Below are 18,599 nucleotides of genomic sequence, written 5' to 3' on the forward strand. Positions count from 1 at the left end.
GGTGGTTGTTCGTCAAGAAAATTGTTCAGACTACAGTATGTATCTGCTTTGAAAATGACTGTCTCATTTTACATTGTTATTTCTACATGTGGTAAATACAAGTCACAACATGTAAATAAGACTGTTTTGGAGTTGTTGGAAAGTGTATTTTGTTACGTTTGACGGTAGGCTAATGGTCCATATTCACTTACAGTCATTGTGCTAAGCTAGCTAGCGTGCTGTGGGTCTCTCTCTCTCTGTACTGCATGGTGCTCACAGAGATGAGACCTTCTTGTCTGACTCTGGGGAAGACGGCAAATTAACTCATTTCACCAAAAGGTTGCATGTTCCTTTAAGGCTTTACCCCCCCCCCCCTTGTTATTCCCCACTCAATCTTAACATTGTCTTTCTCTCAACATTTTTGTTCTTTCTTTCTTTCATTATTTTCCTTCCTTCCTTCCTTCCTTTCCCTGTCTTCCATTATACACCCCCCCCCCCCCCCCCCATCTCAGCCTATGGAGATCAAAGGGGTGATTGAGGAGGAGTTCACTGTGGCCCGTATCTACATCAGTAAGATCAAGTCGGAGGTGAAGTCCATGGTGAAGCGCTGCCGTCACCTAGAGAGCCTGCAGGTGGAGTGTCACCGCAAGATGGAGGAGACCGGGAGAGAGCTGTCCTCATGTCAACTACTTATCTCACAGGTGAGGGGGGGAGAGAGAGAGAGAGAGAGAGAGAGAGAGAGAGAGAGAGAGAGAGAGAGAGAGAGAGAGAGAGAGAGAGAGAGAGTGGGGGGGGGGGGGAGAGATGGAGTGAGAATGAGAGATAATTACATTGGATGGGATTGGATACTAGAGGAAGGGAAGGTACGATCTGGGATGGAGAGAGAGAGAGAGAGGATTCAAAAGATGAAGAAAGAGTACTTAATCTCACAAGCAAATCTCTCATTCAGCTCCTGATGTCATAGGTGCAGGAAGCCATCACCAAGCTGGGTTTCATTCAATTTATCTTCTATCAATTTTTTAATAATCTGTTGCCTGCTGCAACCGCAATTCACTTTTTATTGATATAGCATTCATTTTCAACAATTTCATTGTAGACTGAATTATGAGGACATTTTATAGAGGTTTGCTTCTTTTTTATCCTTCTTTTTTCCCCCTAATAGTCTTCCTGAATTGACTCAAATGGCTGTGAATTGATCCCATCTCTGAGGGGTGGGATGAGAGAAGGAGGGGAGTGGGGGAAAGAGAGAGGTGAATAGAGCTCACTTCACTCCACAGCTGACAGGCGAGAGAAGCGTATCCTTGTGATAAACCCCCTCGTCACTATGGGACAGTAAACCATTCCCATGTGGGCATGGCGCTTCCTTTGCTCATCGCCAGTCATACCTTGTACTCATCTGAGGTGCTGTCATGTGCCTTTCAGCATGAGGCCAAGATCCGCTCTCTGACGGAGTACATGCACAACGTGGAGCTGAGGAAGAGGCACCTGGAGGACAGCTACGACTCCCTGAGCGAGGAGCTGGCCAAGCTACAGGCCCAAGGTACAACACGCTACATCGGTTTGGTCAATCAGGTCAAGTCAGGTGTTCCTTTATTAATCCCTTTGGGGAAATTCATAGGCATAGCAGCTTGGTGGGAGGGGGTGGGGAGTTACAGGTGGGAACGATAACCAGTGGCAGAATTCAATCAATAATAATAATAATAATAATAATAATAATTATTATTATTATATTAACACTTTGATTGCCTAAGGCTAAATTCATGATATACCATAGGTTGCCAGCTCTATTTGTCTATGTAGAAGTTCCCCTTCTTTGCAGGGCTATAACTTTTTAAATTATATTGCTAAATTGCCATTATTAGGGCCCATTCAATGTCCTATATGTATTGTTCAGGGTGTATGAACGTTAAACTTTTTCATTCACATATTCATACTAAAATATGATCTAAAGTATAAGTATGTTTTCATCTCTTTCTGCAGCTTTCTCCAGAACGTGATTTATAGCCCCAAATGCATTATATTGATGATCAAATACAGTTTGATAGCAATCGGCGCGATATAAAAAAATCCAACTGGACGGACTTCTGGAAGTTACTACACGTAATCTGATGTTGACCGGATGGCCGAGGGGGCTTTTATAATTCCGTGGGCAGCGTTATACCATTCATCTAATGTGGGTCAAATGTTCATCATAGCAGTTAGTATCGTACACATTGAAAAATAACGCTGAATCTTACCGTATCTTCCTCGCGCCGTTGGGCGATGAGCGTGGAACAGACATTTTCCTATTATGGGATATAGAAATATCCGGTCCATTTCCAGGTTGTATAATAATATATACGTCCAAATCATGTTGTTTTTTCGAGTTATTTGCAGCGATCGATGTTCACTGTGTGAAGACTGAGTCTCTCTAACACTAGCGAGTGCCCGGACCCCATATGGAGTGAGTCCTACCGGGTTAAAGGTAACATCCGTTTTTTCGATCTGCCGATCGGCCACCAGATGGCGGTCTTGAACCGCTAGAGGATTGAGAGGAGATCACACTTGTGTCTCAGGGCCCCGGAAAGGAAATATGATTCCGATCACAGATTTTTGAAATATTGATATCAAAGACGAGTTACGGCGTCTTCGGCAACTTGAGCATGGCGGGGAAGGACGCCTAAAAGCGTCTTCCGGCAGTTAAAGTGATAATATAGTATACATGTGTAACGGTTGTGACAACGTCACCTCAAACTTCGATGCCCCGAGTGGGAGTCGAACCCCGGTCTCCCACACCACGGGCAGCAACACAGGCATCCGGGTCAGTCGGCACCATTGTAACGGTTGTGACAACGTCACCTCAAACTTCTATGCCCCGAGTGGGAGTCGAACCCCAGTCTCCCACACCGCGGGCAGCAACACAGACTATGCGGCACGGTGGTGTAGTGGTTAACACTGTCGCCTCACAGCAAGAAGGTCCAGGGTTCGATTCCCGCTTGGGGACCAGGTTTCCATGATGCCAGTTACCCAGGTGGGGTATCTCCCAGGCCTTTCTGTGTGGAGTTTGCATGTTCTCCCCGTGCTCGCAAGGGTTTCCCCCCCCGATAAGATAAACCCAATGGAAAAACATGCACAACAATAGATCGCTAACGCTGTGGCGTCCTTGACGAAGACGGACAGGAGCACTTGGATTGGTCCCCTGGCGCGGCTCACGTTGACGCCTGTCTGCTCCCGGCTGCCCTTGGGGGGGAAGGACGACGGAATGGGTTAATCGCAGATACGAATTGCATGCATGCATCGCATGTGTGCCGATTGATGACCTCTGAGCAGGTCCTAAATTATTATTATTAAATTATTTTGAGGATGTGAGAGTGAGTTTAACCCATAGCACTGCTACTCACCCCAGCCCTTCTTGACTGCGCTTCACGATACCATCCGTTACACATGGTATAGACCGTGGTACCACACTGCCGTGTCCATGCAGTGTTTAGTATTAAGAGCTATTGGCAGCAGTCTGTGCCCACAGTTGTGGAGCCTGATGGTTATTGGCGTGAAAGGACTGACCCAGGTGATTTGTGGTGTGTAAATCAATACATCAGAATCTAATCATCTGGGCAAACACACACACACAATGTAATTAAATGTAATTAATAGTAGTAATTTAATTAAAGGTAGAATCAGGGGAAGAATCCTGTGGTTAATAGATCTGTCTGGACTACTGTGCAATATATACTAAAGGTAGAATCTATCTACACAACACAGTAGCTCTACCTCCATAAATCTGGCCAAACTCCATATTCAAAGTACAATCCATCAATCTGACCAAACGTTAAGAGACTCAAGGTAGAGTATGAAAATCCATCACTGTGGTCAAACGTTCATATCCCAGGCAGGACACTCTCAATGCAATAAACCAATGGTAGAGATGTGACCAAGCTACAGATACCAGTTACAATATTCTACCAATGTGGCCAAACAGACAATAGATTTATGTTTATATTCTAGCCTGACCCCAAGCTCAAGGTAAAATATTCCATCAGCATGGTTGAATGCACAATAAATCAGTGGGTAATCAATCTGAGCAAACTCCCAGGAACTGGTATTAATATTCTATCCAGGTGGATAAACATGCAGCACAATAGTGTATCTAAACTTTAAACTCTAACTAAACTCTCCGCCCAAATTATAGGTTCAAGGTAAGTTATTCCTCCAACAGAGTCAAAAGAAAGATTGGTCCGAGTGAGGCACAGTACTGTTGGGCTAATAACAAACCATAAAAGTGCCCTCAGTAGAGTGCAAATCTCCACCAGGCGGCAGCCACACATCTCTCTCTCGCTCGCTCACAGAGCAAACAAATGAGACCATCTATTACCATTAATTGTAATTACAGTTATCAAAACACACTTACACAACATACACAGTGGAGATCATCCACTATCTGCTGGAAAGACAAAAAGCCCAACTGTGTTGACAAGCCACTAGACTACCAAAGCCAGACAGGCAATAGCCTACACATTAGTCTGGGCATTCTCCTTACTCAACTTATGTTCCACTGTCAAACATCTCTGCTCAAAGATGAAGTAAACTAACCAGTGCTATCTATACTCTTATTAGTTTCCTTTAACCCCTTAACACTTTGAGCGCCGGCTATTATCCTCATCCTGTAGTAAATGTAAAATATAGGCATTTTCACTGTGCGTCACGGTGTTTGCAGAGCTATATCTTTATTCTATATTATAGCTATGGAGACAATACTATGGCTCATTTGACAGTAACTATCCCTCGTCCAACATGTAAAAAAGAATACATTTTTTCATGTATACGTTTGCGTGTTATACCATGGTGAATATTGTATAGTTTCAAAGTGATCCTGGCTAATTCCTGAAAATGGCGCTATGGAGCAATACGTTTATTTTGCTAAACGCATTGGCGTTGCTCGCCTATACGCGCTACTATTTCCAATTCAAAGGTATATAATAGGTATTATGTTTCATCATGAATGCATGAAACGGGGGGGGTCGTTTTTTTATGCTTTGATCGCCAGTAACGGCATTAGTTTTTAATACTACATACGTTGATCGGCCGGATCGATATGAAATCATTGTAGGATCAAGGTGGAATTGATGTCATATAGTCCTTACCTTTACTAGGAGGTATCCCAAAAAGAATAATCCAATTGTCTGATTGCGATTTCCAGTATTGGTGTCCATTGGGTCCCCGAAATAATCCGGCACAACACATGCATCGAGGGCCATTAGACGCGTTTCAATGTGATCGGGTGAACCGCTAGACTTGCCTGAAGCAAAATACTGCGCCCGGAGGGAATTAGATGTAACACCCAGTGTGAAAAAAAGGTTTCAAAGGGTGGGCGATGCGGCTGGTATTGCGCTTTTGGGATTTCAGAATGATTTCCTATAGTAACACAGAGGTCTGTGAAGATATAATGAATAAAAAAATCGAATAAAAGAAAAAACGACCAAAACCCGACAAATCTCGGGTCTGGCACTCAACGCATGGCGAGTTAACCCGAGAAATCTCGGGTGTGGCAGTCAATGTGTTAAGAGGTTAACATATTGAATAAATAATATTATATTATTGTTCCCCCCATATTCTTTAGTCTCTTTTATAACTAAGAATCGAAAATGAGTTGAACAAAGTAAATAAAAAAATAAAATAAATAATGGCGGCTAAGTGGCGCAGTGGGCAAGGCGCTCGCCACTGATGCAGGATATGCTGGGTTCGAGCCCAGCTCTCGGCGTTGCTTCCGGCTTGGCTGGTTGTTCATACTAATACAATTGGCAGTATTAGGGGGTGGGAAAGCCGGTGGGTGGGGATCGGACGTTGTGGACAGCGACTCCTACAGGTCGGTTGGTGCACCTGTACAGCAGAATCAGGAAGTATCGGGGGCAGCGTGAGCCTCCCACGCGTTACTCCTCGCCACTGAGAGATCGCACTGTGCAGGTGAAAAGATGCGACGGCTGCCTCCTCGTTTACCGGAGGGGACACGTGATGCAAGGCTTCGTCCACATTGCAGCCGACCAGTGGGAGGCATGGTCTAACAACGTTCGAGACAGGGGAGGGTATAATTGGATAATACGAAATTGGGATGGGAGAAAAATAGAAAATGGGGAGAAAAGGTAGATAAAAAAATTAATCATTTTATTTCATGGCGTCTGTGCAGCCTTGTTTAAACTCACTGTGTCCATGGAAACGACGATGCAGCAATAAAGGCATGGTTTCCTTACGCTAATAATATAGTCTGTTTACTTTTCTGATAACTACATCACCGCATAACTCATAAACAAGCTTAATTCTTTATACTCTGTATACACCCAATTCAAAGTTATAGCCACATTTTCTTTCAAACTATTTTTGTTGCGGATGTCCGGATATGGTACAAATTACTGGGCAAAGCTGTTTTGCAGGGTGTGATGTACAGGTGTAGACTTTATACTGATTATCTATTTCAAAGGACAATGATGGAAATGTTAAATACTTCTTGATGACCGATTAAAAAGAATATTCAAGATTCTTATAGTTTGAGAGATTTTTTGCTATAACAACAAACACACTGGACCTGCTCCAGGCCACTGCTTTATCATGTGTTCATCTATCCTGAATCATTCATCATAAACCTGGCCAATCTATTGGGCTCACAGATGTTTATGTGGGGAAAATACAAATGAAAACACAACCCTGCATCTAAATCTGTCTAGTGAGGTATGAGGTGCTATCTTTTAAGTGGCACTCATTCATTCATTCATTCATTCATTCATTCATTCATTCATTCATTCATTCATTCATTCATTCATTCATTCATTCATTCATTCATTCATTCAAAGAAACATTTATTTAAAGTCTTGAAAGATCATTGAGGTTTTCCTCATTTACTATGATGTGGAGATATATAGGCATACAGTAGATGGACATTGACATCCATAGCACACCTCTCTCTGTACAGATTACACACCTTGTTGAATGTGAAGAGGATAATAATACATTTGATTTATATATTTTTTTTGTGTGTAGAACTGCATTACCACTATCCACATTATGTCCTAGTGTTACATCCTACGTCAGTTTCTCTCCTGCAGGTTTAATATTTACTATGAACAGCACAGCAGCTCATGTTACTAACATTAGACACACCTCTTACTTAACATTACTCCTCTTCATCCCCGATGGGACATGTTGCTCCTCTCCTCATGAACTTCATCTTGTCCAGCTCCTCCAAGCTAGCTAACTCGGAAACATCTCTTGAAAAACATTAACGTTATGTCCCAAGACAGCCAGCAAGTAGTAAGCCAACAGATGCTCTGTGTGTGTCAGTGTGTGTGACAGTGACAGATTGGTCCCTGCTTACCCTCAAGTGTGTGTGTGTGTGTGTGTGTGTGTGCGCACTTGAAGATGGAGAGACTTGTTCACAGACGAGTCAGATCAATCATGTACAGAGAGACAGCGTGATAGCGTGATAGATGTTAGGTTTTCCTCTCCACATTCATTTTGGGATGGCTTAGATTGTATTTTGGGACAGTTAAGTTTGGGACAGAGGATGCCGAAAAAGGTTAGTTATATAGCGTACTTGCATCGCGTCCCGCTCTTAAGCCATACCGAGATATACCTCATCTCATGTACCTATTGTACTCCATCAACGAATAAACCCAAAATACACCCCTCACCTGCCAGGCCCCGCTCCTTAGTAATAATAATAATAATAATAATAATGCAGGACCTGTTGCAGATGTCTTTATTCGGCATGCAACGACACTCAATGTTTTAGTGGTACACACAGCGGTTAGTTTTTAGCACACACACCGGAACACACACGTATGCATTGTCTCTTTAGAATCGCCGATGTGATTCGTCTCTGCGATTACCCATCCCGTCGTCCTTCCCCCCCAAGGGCAGCCGGGAGCAGACAAGCGTCAACGTGAGCCGCGCCAGGGGACCAATCCAAGTGCTCCTGTCCGTCTTCGTCAAGGACGCCACAGCGTTAGCGATCTGTTGTTGTGCATGTTTTTCCATTGGGTTTATCTTATCGGGGGGGAAACCCTTACGAGCACGGGGAGAACATGCAAACTCCACACAGAAAGGCCTGGGAGATACCCCACCTGGGTACCTGGCATCATGGAAACCTGGTCCCCAAGCGGGAATCGAACCCTGGACCTTCTTGCTGTGAGGCGACAGTGTTAACCACTACACCACCGTGGCGTGCTACATAGGACTGGGCATGGCCACCACTCACTCTTCCTCTTTTTTCGTTTTCCATCATAGCGGATGCAAGTCGCCCTATGCAACTAGTTGATTTGAAAAAGTTTAGATAATATTGGGTACTTACGGAGATTTGCTTACCCCTGGCATCTTCGGGGTATGTTCCAACGACACGTCGGGTCTATTCTGATGTTCCCTCGTCTTGTGGCAGCAGATCGAGGAACAGCGTGCGAGGTTGGCTATCGAGCCGGCTCGCACACAGGTGAGCCCTGTGTCATCAGGCATTGATGCTAGTGTTAGTAATGCTGGGTTGTTTTGTTACACAACCATGTTGTGTGTCGGCGCCAGGGGCGGGATGGTTTGGTGAACGTTCCACTGAAGTGGACGGGTTCCAAGCGATCCTGGAGCGTGCTGCTAAACACTAATGCTAACGCAAAATGCTAATGCTAATGCTAAATGCTAACACTACTGCTGACATGCTGGGCACTGTTTTAATGTTTCCCGCCGTGGGATGTTGCCGCTTTTCCCTCCTCTTAAACAGGTTCATTGATGAAGGTCAGTCGGTAGCTAATGTGGGGGGTTTTGCTGAGTCCTATATTACCCTTTACGGGTAAATGGGTTGACAACAGGGTGCAGGGCGGGTGTGCCGTGGCTAGGTAGCCTAGCCAGGTAGCATCGATCCTGTGCCTCGGCGGGGCTGGACGGTGCCCCACCCGGGAGCCGATGCTTGAGAGCGAGTCGGCCCAGCGGGTGGCAGTAGAGCTATACTGCTGCAGGATGGAATTTAGTGGCGGCCAGTGTTGTGGCTCAGCTGACTGTTTTCTGTCCACATTAGCGTCGAACGCTATGCTATAGTGGGGCTACTGTTTTTGTTCTGTCTCTCTGCTACGGGAAAGTTTGTCTATGCTACAATCTTCCCTCCTCTCAACCATTCATGCTGACGGTCAATCGGTGTCTACTGGGGGAGTAGTGCGGGGGGAGCTTTGTTTACCTTCATGGGTAAATGGGCTGAGGTCTAGGGCTGGTGTGCTGTTGTGAATATTATAAATGAATGCGGGACTGGTTCTCTCTGGTCCGCCTCCCCTTAACGTTGTGTACATGGGCTTGCCCATTCTACAGTATGTTCATGGTGTTAGTTCATTTATTCATTAACCCCTTCATGGTGCACACCACAGTGGAGGTTGCTGTTTACACCCACCACTGGTGCTCCGTGTTAGCATCAGTCCTTTGCTTTTGACATGTTGGAACAGTGCCCCGCCCGGCCGACGCCATGAGGTGGGTCGGTCCGGCGAGTGGATGGTGGGCTGCTAAAGCCTGTACCGCCACGGTATGGAATTGGCAGCGATTAGAACTGTGTTCGAATTGCTGTTTTTTCTATCAACAAATGGTGTCTGGTGGCGGGGCCTTGAGGGCCAGCCGACGTCGACACATCGCGCAAGGTTGTTGGCGTTATTAGCTTTGACCCAGCCGCAAGCTATAACCGCTTAGGGCTCCCCTCTCCGCAGAGGATTTTGGTCTTCCGCTGGAGCGCGGGCGGTATTTGTCCTAGGCCCCACACCGCCTCACACCGCGCAGCCAGATGAAGAGAGAGCACGGCCTCGTCAGCGGCGATGACGAGGCCCTCGACAGGCGGCCATGTTTTCCCCCGCCAGAGGTATCCTGGGCGTTGAAACGACAGGTGTCCACAAGGCCGACAGCCTTGGCGGCCGAGGGATCGGCCATGTTGGATGGGCTCGGCTTGGAATATACAAGCCGTCACCGTCCTGCCGCGAGCAGCCCGCTCTCCGATCACTCCCTTCCCCAACACCAGCGGAAAAAGGGGGCTCTGATTGTTTCCTTTGGCTGCGGGCCGCGTGCCTTCGTTGAAGCGCGGGCGGCCCCACTTTTCGCTTCTCATGGGGACAGGGGCTGACACCCAGTTGATGGCTGAGCCTGGGTCTGTCCGTGAGAATGTTGTGCTGTCAAGCGGCTCCCACACCATAAGCTGTGTTGGTTGAGCCTGGTGTTACATCTGTCAACTATAGGTGTTGTCAGCAGGGGGGCTCGAAACCTTTTGAGGCACACAGTGCGGGCTTCCCCGGCCTCGCCTTCGCCAGGCCAGGTATCATGTTGGTGCCTCCCACTCCCGCGAGATCGGCAGTGGTCTGAAAAGAAGAGGTGCGCGTGATTTAGGTGGTAGTAATATCACTGCAGGGCTACGGTGTGTAGGAACCCATGGGGTCCTCACGCCTTGCATGTCCGGCTGCAGAACAACTCCTCAGCATGTTCTGGAGGGGTGTTCAGTGGGGGGGCTTTTGTCACCTAGATTTATGTCAGCTTCCCCCGTATCAAACCGGCCCTTTCTGTCGGGGTCCCCCCTTGGGTGCGATTGCCTCGTGGGTAGTGTCAGGTTCCGACCCGACTCCACGGAACGCTCCAGGGTTGGCTACGCACAGCAGGTGGGACCGGGCCACCTATCTACAGTTCCTTGCGGACCTGCGCCACATGGCGGTGGGTGCGTTGGGAGTGTCATCACATATGGCTACGGCAGTACCATATGTCGAGGTGGATGGAGAGAACGCTGAGGCGGGAACTTGTATTTAAAACACAACCCCACCCGTTTTCGGGTTTGGTACAGACCCTATTGTCAGGGTCACCAGCAGTGACAGCTCTGGTCGACGAGATCTGATCTCTGTGGACGAAGCAAGCCATCGTCGTGGCGTTTTCCTCCCGGTGTTCTCTGGTGCCTGAGAAATCGGGAGGGGGGGGGGTGTCAGACCCATGTTGGACCATGGGAAGGTTCTGTATTTTTTGGATCGTCTCCTACCTGTTGAACACTGTCAGGTGGGGGTCTGGTTCTCCTCCATAGACCTGTAGGATGCGTGTTCGCATTCCCGATCTTCCGTCCTAGGGCTTACCTACGCTTCCTTACAGGGTTAGCGTATGGGTACCAGGGGCTGCCGTTCGGCTTTTCTCTGGCTCCCCGCATCTTCACCAAGTGCGTGGAAGCCGCACTGGGGCCTCTGCGTCGTCAGGGGTTACGAAGTGTATTCTGCCCTGCCGACGTTCTGGTCCTTGGCGGTCAAGGTGGATCGTCAGGTCTCATGCCAGGCAGGGTTCCTACCAGCCTGGGGTTGCTGTAGACTGGAAGTGGAGTACTCCTCTTTCCAGTCAACGGGTGGAGTGCTATGGGCATCCCTCTCAGAGCGTGTTGCGACACGCTCGATACGACGTCAGTGTCGTATATCGACAGACAGGGAGGAGTACGCTCCCCCCGTCTGCACCGGGCGGCGGGCGGCTGGCTATGGGCGTCCTCCATCTGCGCGGCCTGAGGGCTCCCCACATCCCCGGCAGGGTGAATGTGGGTACAGGTGTAATGTTGCGGGCGGTCCTCATCCTGACGGGTGGGGATTACGTCCGGACATAGCCAGGCAGGTCTGGGACCAATGCCGTGCCGCCTGGGATTCTTTCCCCATACATCTGTTAGGTCAGTTGTTGGGGCGGGTACGTTGAGGAGCGCAGGTCCTTGATCCTGATTGCGCCGGACCGGGGCGCAGCTGTGTGGTTCCCGGTCCTGATCCAGCTACTGGTAGCTCCGCCATGGCCTATTCATTGGTCGGCGAAGGCCCTCACTCAAGCACACGGGTCGCTGTTCAGCACCCGGTGTTGTGCCAACGTCTGATGGTTTGGCTGGTGAGAGGGTAAGTCTGGAGAGGATGGACCCTTCTGTGGTTGATACCATCCGGAATGCGCATGCTCCCTCCACTGTCGCGCTTTACGCGGGCAGATGGCGTATGTTCCAAGAGTGGTGTAAGGCGGGGGGGCAGGGACCGATGTCCTGCCCCCTGGATATTGTCCTTGTTTACCTCCAGTCTCTCCTTGATAGACTGTCGGCTTCGACGGTGAGGGTATATGCAGCAGCTATATCCTCTTATCATGAGGGATTTGAGGGTGATGTTTTGTTCAGCCACCCTCTTGTGAAGCGTTTCCTGCTTGGCGCCCGACGCGTTAAGCCGGTAAAACGCTCTTTGGCTCCGAGTTGGGATCTTCAATTGATCCTCGGTCGGTTGTCCTTGGCCCCGTTTGAGCCTCTTGAGCAAGCGCCGTTGGAACAGCTGTCGTTCAAAGATCGCGTTCTTGCTGGCCGTCACCTCCGCTAAACGCGTGGGTGAGCTTTGTGCTCTCTCGGTACGACCAGAGTGCCTGTCTTTCGTTCCGATTGCGGTGCCACTCTGCGGCCTAATCCTGCCTTCGTGCCTATAAATATCCGGAGTTCCTTCCGCTCCAGGGATATTGTGGTTCAAGCGTTTCATCCACCTCCTCACGCTAGTGAGTTGGAGGCGGGCCTTCACCTGTCATGTCCGGTCCGGGCTTTGGGGATTTACCTCAGCCGTACTCAGGGCCTCGGGGCTACCGTTCAGTTTGTCTGTTACGGTGGTTCTCGTGCTGGTAAGGCACTATCGAAACAGCGCCTGTCCCATTGGTTGTGCGAGGGCGTTGCCCTTTGCTACACGTTGGCCGGGCTGGCTCCCCCTGGGGGCGTCAGGGCGCACTCCACTCGTGGGGTGGCAGCCTCTGCCGCTCTGCTGGGTGGGGCCTCGGTGGAGGACATCTGTGCTGCAGCTTCATGGTCCTCCCCGGGTCCCTTCGTAAGGTTTTACCTCATGGACATGACCGGGGGTTCTGTCTCCCAGGCGGTTCTGAGGTCTGTGGCCTCTCCTGCTTCCCGTCCTTTGGTGGGGTAGCAGGGGTGTGTGGGTATGGGCCACAGTGTGTTGTGTCACACGTGGTTCCGCCTGTGCTGTGTGTTCAAGGGGTTCTAGTTCCCTCTTGTTCGCACTCGGGTGGAGTTGACTGCGCCCCCTCCCCTCTTCATTAGGAAGGATGGGGTGACGGGACTCCCCTTCCCCCTTGATGTGGGCTTACGGGTCCTCAGGGGGTGCATCTGTCGGGCCTCGCGTCCGCTCTATCCCATATCTCGGTATGGCTTAAGAGCGGGACGCGATGCAAGTACGCTATATAACAACAGGTTATGTATATAACCTAGTTATATGAGTACTGGCTAAGCGTCCCGCTCTTAGCGTGCCCTGAGTTCCCTTGGGGAAACTTTTCTTTGGAAACGATTTTTTCCGAGAAAGAGTGAGTGGTGGCCATGCCCAGTCCTATGTAGCACGCCACTAAGGGGCGGGGCCTGGCAGGTGAGGGGTGTATTTTGGGTTTATTCGTTGTTGGAGTACAATAGGTACATGAGATGAGGTATATCTCGGTATGGCTTAAGAGCGGGACGCTTAGCCAGTACTCATATAACTAGGTTATATACATAACCTGTCGTTAAGAGCCCCACCTCTAGTATTAAATATCTCTTTCCAACTCTTTCCATCATACTTGCTTATGGATATTTTCTTGCATATTTTGCAAAAGTTATCTTTTTGTTGTAATGCAGTTGGATTGCTGTATGTGTCATAAAGCATGTCATAAAGCAGTTGGATTGCTGTATGTATCATAAAGCAGTTGGATTGCTGTACTGTATGCATCGTTGTTGTGACCAATAGATTATAGTGTCTTTATCCAAATTGTATTAAGTAGCCTGATCATTTATTCACTGTGGAGATATCTCTCTTGCTCTAGTGCCAGGTTATAACATTCCTAAGTACCAGCCAACAGAAAGGAAGTTAATCTTAGATGACTTCTGACCTCAACCTCAATGTTACAGCTACACATAGGATAATAGGAGACAATGGATGAGTGAGTTCAAACAATTAACAATTGAGTGTAATATTGGGGAATAATTTGATGTAATGGGAGCACATGCACATCATATAGATTATACAAACATTACAACATGATGACCCTAGGGTTTGTTCCTGGGTGTAACTCCTGGTGTCCTGTGACCCTGCCTGACCCCTCAGGCAGATTCCTGTCAATCTGGAGTTACAAAGATAGGTTCTAGTCTTCCATGTGATTTGAAAGTTAGTGCAAAGAATATTAGGAGCAGATCTCTGATCTCCCCAACAATATTTAATCTACACCATTCGATACAAAGTTAGTTATCATGGAGGAACTATTGAAGAGTTACTATTACCACATCAGGTAGCCAGTAGATTGCTGTGTGATATACAAAGATAATGAGGACCTATAGTAAGTAAGAAAGTAATAATGTTACTATTCTCTCAGAGCCGATGTCTAAAGGCTCTACTTCTTTAAAGGTCAACTCTCAACAATATTTGTTATACAATAGCATATATAGTCCATTGGACCAAGCTCAAAACTGCAAGTGGACAATAATAGGCACACAGACCCCAGTAGTCAAGAATAAACTTAAGTCAAAGGCCAGTACCTTCTGGTCAGCTATTGGTGTACCTCACAAGAGAATACAGTAGTCAGGGGGACAGTACCGTAAAAGGGTGGGGACTTAAATAGAGGATAGAAGGATACTTTTAGAGACGTCATTCTGTATAAAAGGAGGACGCAAGAGTGCTAGAGTTCTCATTTGAGATTGTTGATCAGGACCAAGCTACAGGGGGCAAGGAGCCAGGACGTTGCTATGGGTGATATGTTCTGACCCTTCCTCTCTTTGTTAAGTCAATGAATGTAACTTAATTCTAGTAAGTGGTTCTATGTTTATGACTGATATATGTAACACCTTGTTAGTGATCAGTGACCTGTTCTCAGTTATCAGTCAGTCAGCATTATTATAAAATATATTAACATACTATGAAGTGATTAAAATGGTTTGTGATTCTTGAAAGAAGTGATGTGTATGATACATGTTATACACTTCCATCGTTAAGCAGTTGGATTGCTGTACATCATAAAACGGTTGGATGTGTCGCAAAATGCTGAGAGTCTTATGTGTTGTTATTGTGGTGTATACTGTACGTGTCTGAGGCCGTTTTCTCATTAGGCACGGTAGGTCCGTTCCGTCCTCGCTCCGTTCTCGAGAGCGATAGCCCCCCCTCCCACTCCCCCCTCTGGTCTGTGTACACACTACAGTCTCGTTTCGTTCCCAAGCACAATTGAGGAGAGCAACACTCCGGTACAGCAGGTGGCGTATGCACCTAGTTGGTTTGCTATAGCTGGGGTTTAAACCCTTCTTGCTCTCGGATAAAGCATTTCGCGATCAAATGAGATAGAGTTTAGCGAGTTAATAATAGATGACGCAACAATAAGCGCTCCCTGCGCCCTGATGTCTGTCTGTGTCTGTGTTTGTCTCTCCCTTTCTTTCTCTCTTTCTCTCTCTCTCTCACAGACACACGCAGCTAGCCTGGCCAATTTGTGTGTGCGTGTCTGTGTGTTTTCATGCGTCTGTGTCTTGACAAAATGCTCTTAAATAATGTCACTAAAGCTATCAGATTACTCCACGTCTTCATTAAACTGTTGCTTACTCCAACTATTCTGGTCAGAATATCAGAAATCAGTCAATTTCTCAAGAGTTTTGTCTGTAGGAATGCTAACACATGTAGAAAAAGTTCACCACTATATGTCAAGTGTCTAGTGAACAATAAACAACTAAAATTGTAATTATGTTGTGTAAACATGCCTGGTCACAAGGTCATGCGCCACAATGAAACACAACATAGGACAATTCAAATGGTATCCAACAGAGTTATTCTTGTAAACAACCCAATTGTGTTTATATTAATATTTCCACCCAAATAGACAAGTTTTCTATTGTTCTACAATTTACAAAGTGAATACATTTCATACTTGATAGAACCTTTGTATGTCCATTTTCACAGTTGTATTTGTTCTCGCCATGTTTATATCACTTTCAGTTTGGCAAGGCTGTAATAAGTCCGAAGTTCTGTAAAGTTCTGTAAAGTCCTACCCAGTGATTGATCATCCTGTGTCCTAGGAGGCCCTCTTGGCTGCCTCTAGGCTCAGTGCCCAGGACAGCCGGCCTGATGTCCCATGCTTGACAAGAGTCTTGGAAAAAGTGCATAGCCCTGTCAAGAACAGTATTGATTGCTGTTGAATTTGGAGAGTACTGGAGGTCATATATATCCCAGAGAAAGTCTGTACACCAACAGAATCCACACATCAGGTCAAAGGCACTGCATTCCAGTCTCCCACCAGAGACCAGGGAAGTAGATAAGGAGTGAATTAGAAGAATATACAAATCTGATGCCAACCCCAAGACCACGACAGTTCATCCTCTAAATCACTGTTGATGTCGATAAACACAATGCACTGTAGGTCATACAGTGGTCACACAGCCGAGCACGAGATACAGTACAGTTTGCTGCATAGTGTAACCCAGTGAGCAGATAGTGTCAATCAGTGACTCAGCAACAGATAGCAACAGTCAAGTGACACATTTTCAACGACAGATATGAGCCATTAGCTCAGGTAGCGCGAGCTAGGTCATCCTGACTCGCCATCACAAGCTGTGAGGTTACTGCATGCAGCTGTCATTTACTTTCCATCTACCTCCGTTTGTCTTACTCTCTGTGTGTGTGTGTATTTTCAGAGACCATGTCTCAAGTGGCCAGGAGGGAGAAGCAGATGTCTGTACAGGAATCTGGGGATGTGAAGGTAACCATGGTTACCCATGTATGTGGGTGCTTGCCTACACTTGCATATTTGCGTTTGCAGTGTGCCTGTGTGTGTGTGTGTGTGTGTGTGTGTGCGCGCACATGTGTATCCTTGTGCACATGCGTGTTGTGGCAACTCCGGGGGGGGAAAGGATGTGGGTTTTACACCGAATACACCATAGACGAGGGTCAGTGTTTGAACACAAAGAGTTGTATTGGTAATATGTAAACCAGTGATGTAGTTTCCCCCTTGGGTCAGTCAGTGACTTAAGTCCAGGTAAAGCAATAATAAATATGTGTTTGAAGTTTGTCACACCATGGGAAAATATTACAATAACCACCCAGCCAAATTGGAATGATAAAACCCAGCTGAAGACCATAGACCTCTCATCACATGCTCACGTCACTGTGCCTACAGTATATGGTATTTTCCTTTCTCCGTTTACCAGTCATTTTGTCCTTGATGCTGCATGTGGGGTTAATGGGTAAATTGCGTTTCACCAAAGCATTTTATGTTTTGTTCACTAACAATTCTTAAAAGCCAAATTGCTAACACTAAATGACCGGATGTTGCAGAGAATGTAGGGTGGTGACGTCGGATGACCTGATCTGCAATGCTAAGCTAGTTGTTTAGCAATTTTTCCTTTTTTGCCACATTAAATTCATAATCCCCTGCCTTATCAGAGAGAGAAATGTAAATTAAAAGGCTTCGTTCACGGGACCACAGACGCTAGGAGCTTCCATTTATTAATAGTCCATTCAATTTCCTATAGCTGCAGGAGATTCTGAGACTCGGAAGCAGCTGGCAAATGAGTCACCCGTGAGAGGTTGTGGGGCATGGTCAGATGATTGACAGTTCCTTTATACCGCAAGTGCCATCTTATTTTCCATTCACGTTTTGCTATAAACTACCTACTTGATTAGAAAGGTAGATTTAGCAACTATAACTAGCCAACTAGGTTAGACCACCCAAATCTAGACCTCTTGGAGTATGGCACTAATCTTTTTTGCATTTTCCATTCACATACATGCAACGGTTAGCATTAGCTTTTCTATACTAAAACATTTAGCTATAAACTACCAAACCTATAAGAAAGGTAACTAGCAAACTACGTTAGACTACCCAAATCTGTTTTTATTCAACTAAACCTCCCGGAGTATGGCGCTAATCTTTTTAGCATTTTCCATTCACATACATTAATGGTTAGCATTAGCTTTACAGGTCGTTTCCATCCTGGAAGCTGATTGGATGACACTGCGTTCTATAGTGACTTCCTGGTGTGGTCCCTTACACACTAATGGTTAAGGTTAGGATTTGGAGACGGAAAGCTGATTCTAGATCAGAGGGGTAACTTCACCCTGCAGAGTCAAACCAAGTCAACATTACAGTGTGACAAACTAATGAATGAACAGACACACAGTGGCTCAGGAAGTAGAGCGGTCGTCTAGTAATCAGAAACGTCCTGGTTTGATTGCGGCTCCTTCCGGCAGTGTGTCGAAGTGTCCTTGAGCAAGACACTTTTAACTGCTCTTGATGAGCTGGTTGGCACCTTGCACAGTGTGAATGGGTGAATGTGAGGCATAAGTTGTAAAGCACTTTGGATAAAAGCATAATACAAATGGGAGTCCCATTTGGCGGGGGGTGTTCTCACTGGTGTGGGTGAGCTCACACACTAAGGCAGAGGGAGAGAACAGTCATGAGTTGCCCTTTTGAGAGTATTCAGCCTTGTACAGGCAAGCAGTCCTCATCCGTTAAGATTCAAATGTTTTCATTAGCTCCCATTGACCATAATAAGGTAGGATTCCTTTCCACCCTGTTCCCAGCATGACATAAGAACAAAATGGCCACCATGTGAATATGATTAGCTCCTGTTTGTAAGCGAATCTTCTTCTATTCTTCATAATTTCCAACACAGT

At 46.8% G+C, this 18,599-nt stretch overlaps 1 protein-coding gene across 1 annotated transcript in view; it reads left to right on the plus strand.

Moving 5' to 3' along the window:
* kif5ab (kinesin family member 5A, b) overlaps positions 1 to 18,599 on the plus strand; it is a gene marked incomplete at both ends in the record, with an annotated part of 362,394 nt that overhangs the window by 251,327 nt on the left and 92,468 nt on the right. The window contains 3 exon segments of the mRNA XM_084315723.1: positions 492 to 680; positions 1,402 to 1,519; positions 16,619 to 16,683. Of these exon segments, the coding sequence (XP_084171849.1) occupies positions 492 to 680; positions 1,402 to 1,519; positions 16,619 to 16,683 (372 nt within the window).

The sequence above is a fragment of the Notolepis coatsorum genome, assembly GCF_963971535.1.
Source record: "Notolepis coatsorum genome assembly, chromosome: 6".
Taxonomy (NCBI): domain Eukaryota; kingdom Metazoa; phylum Chordata; class Actinopteri; order Aulopiformes; family Paralepididae; genus Notolepis; species Notolepis coatsorum.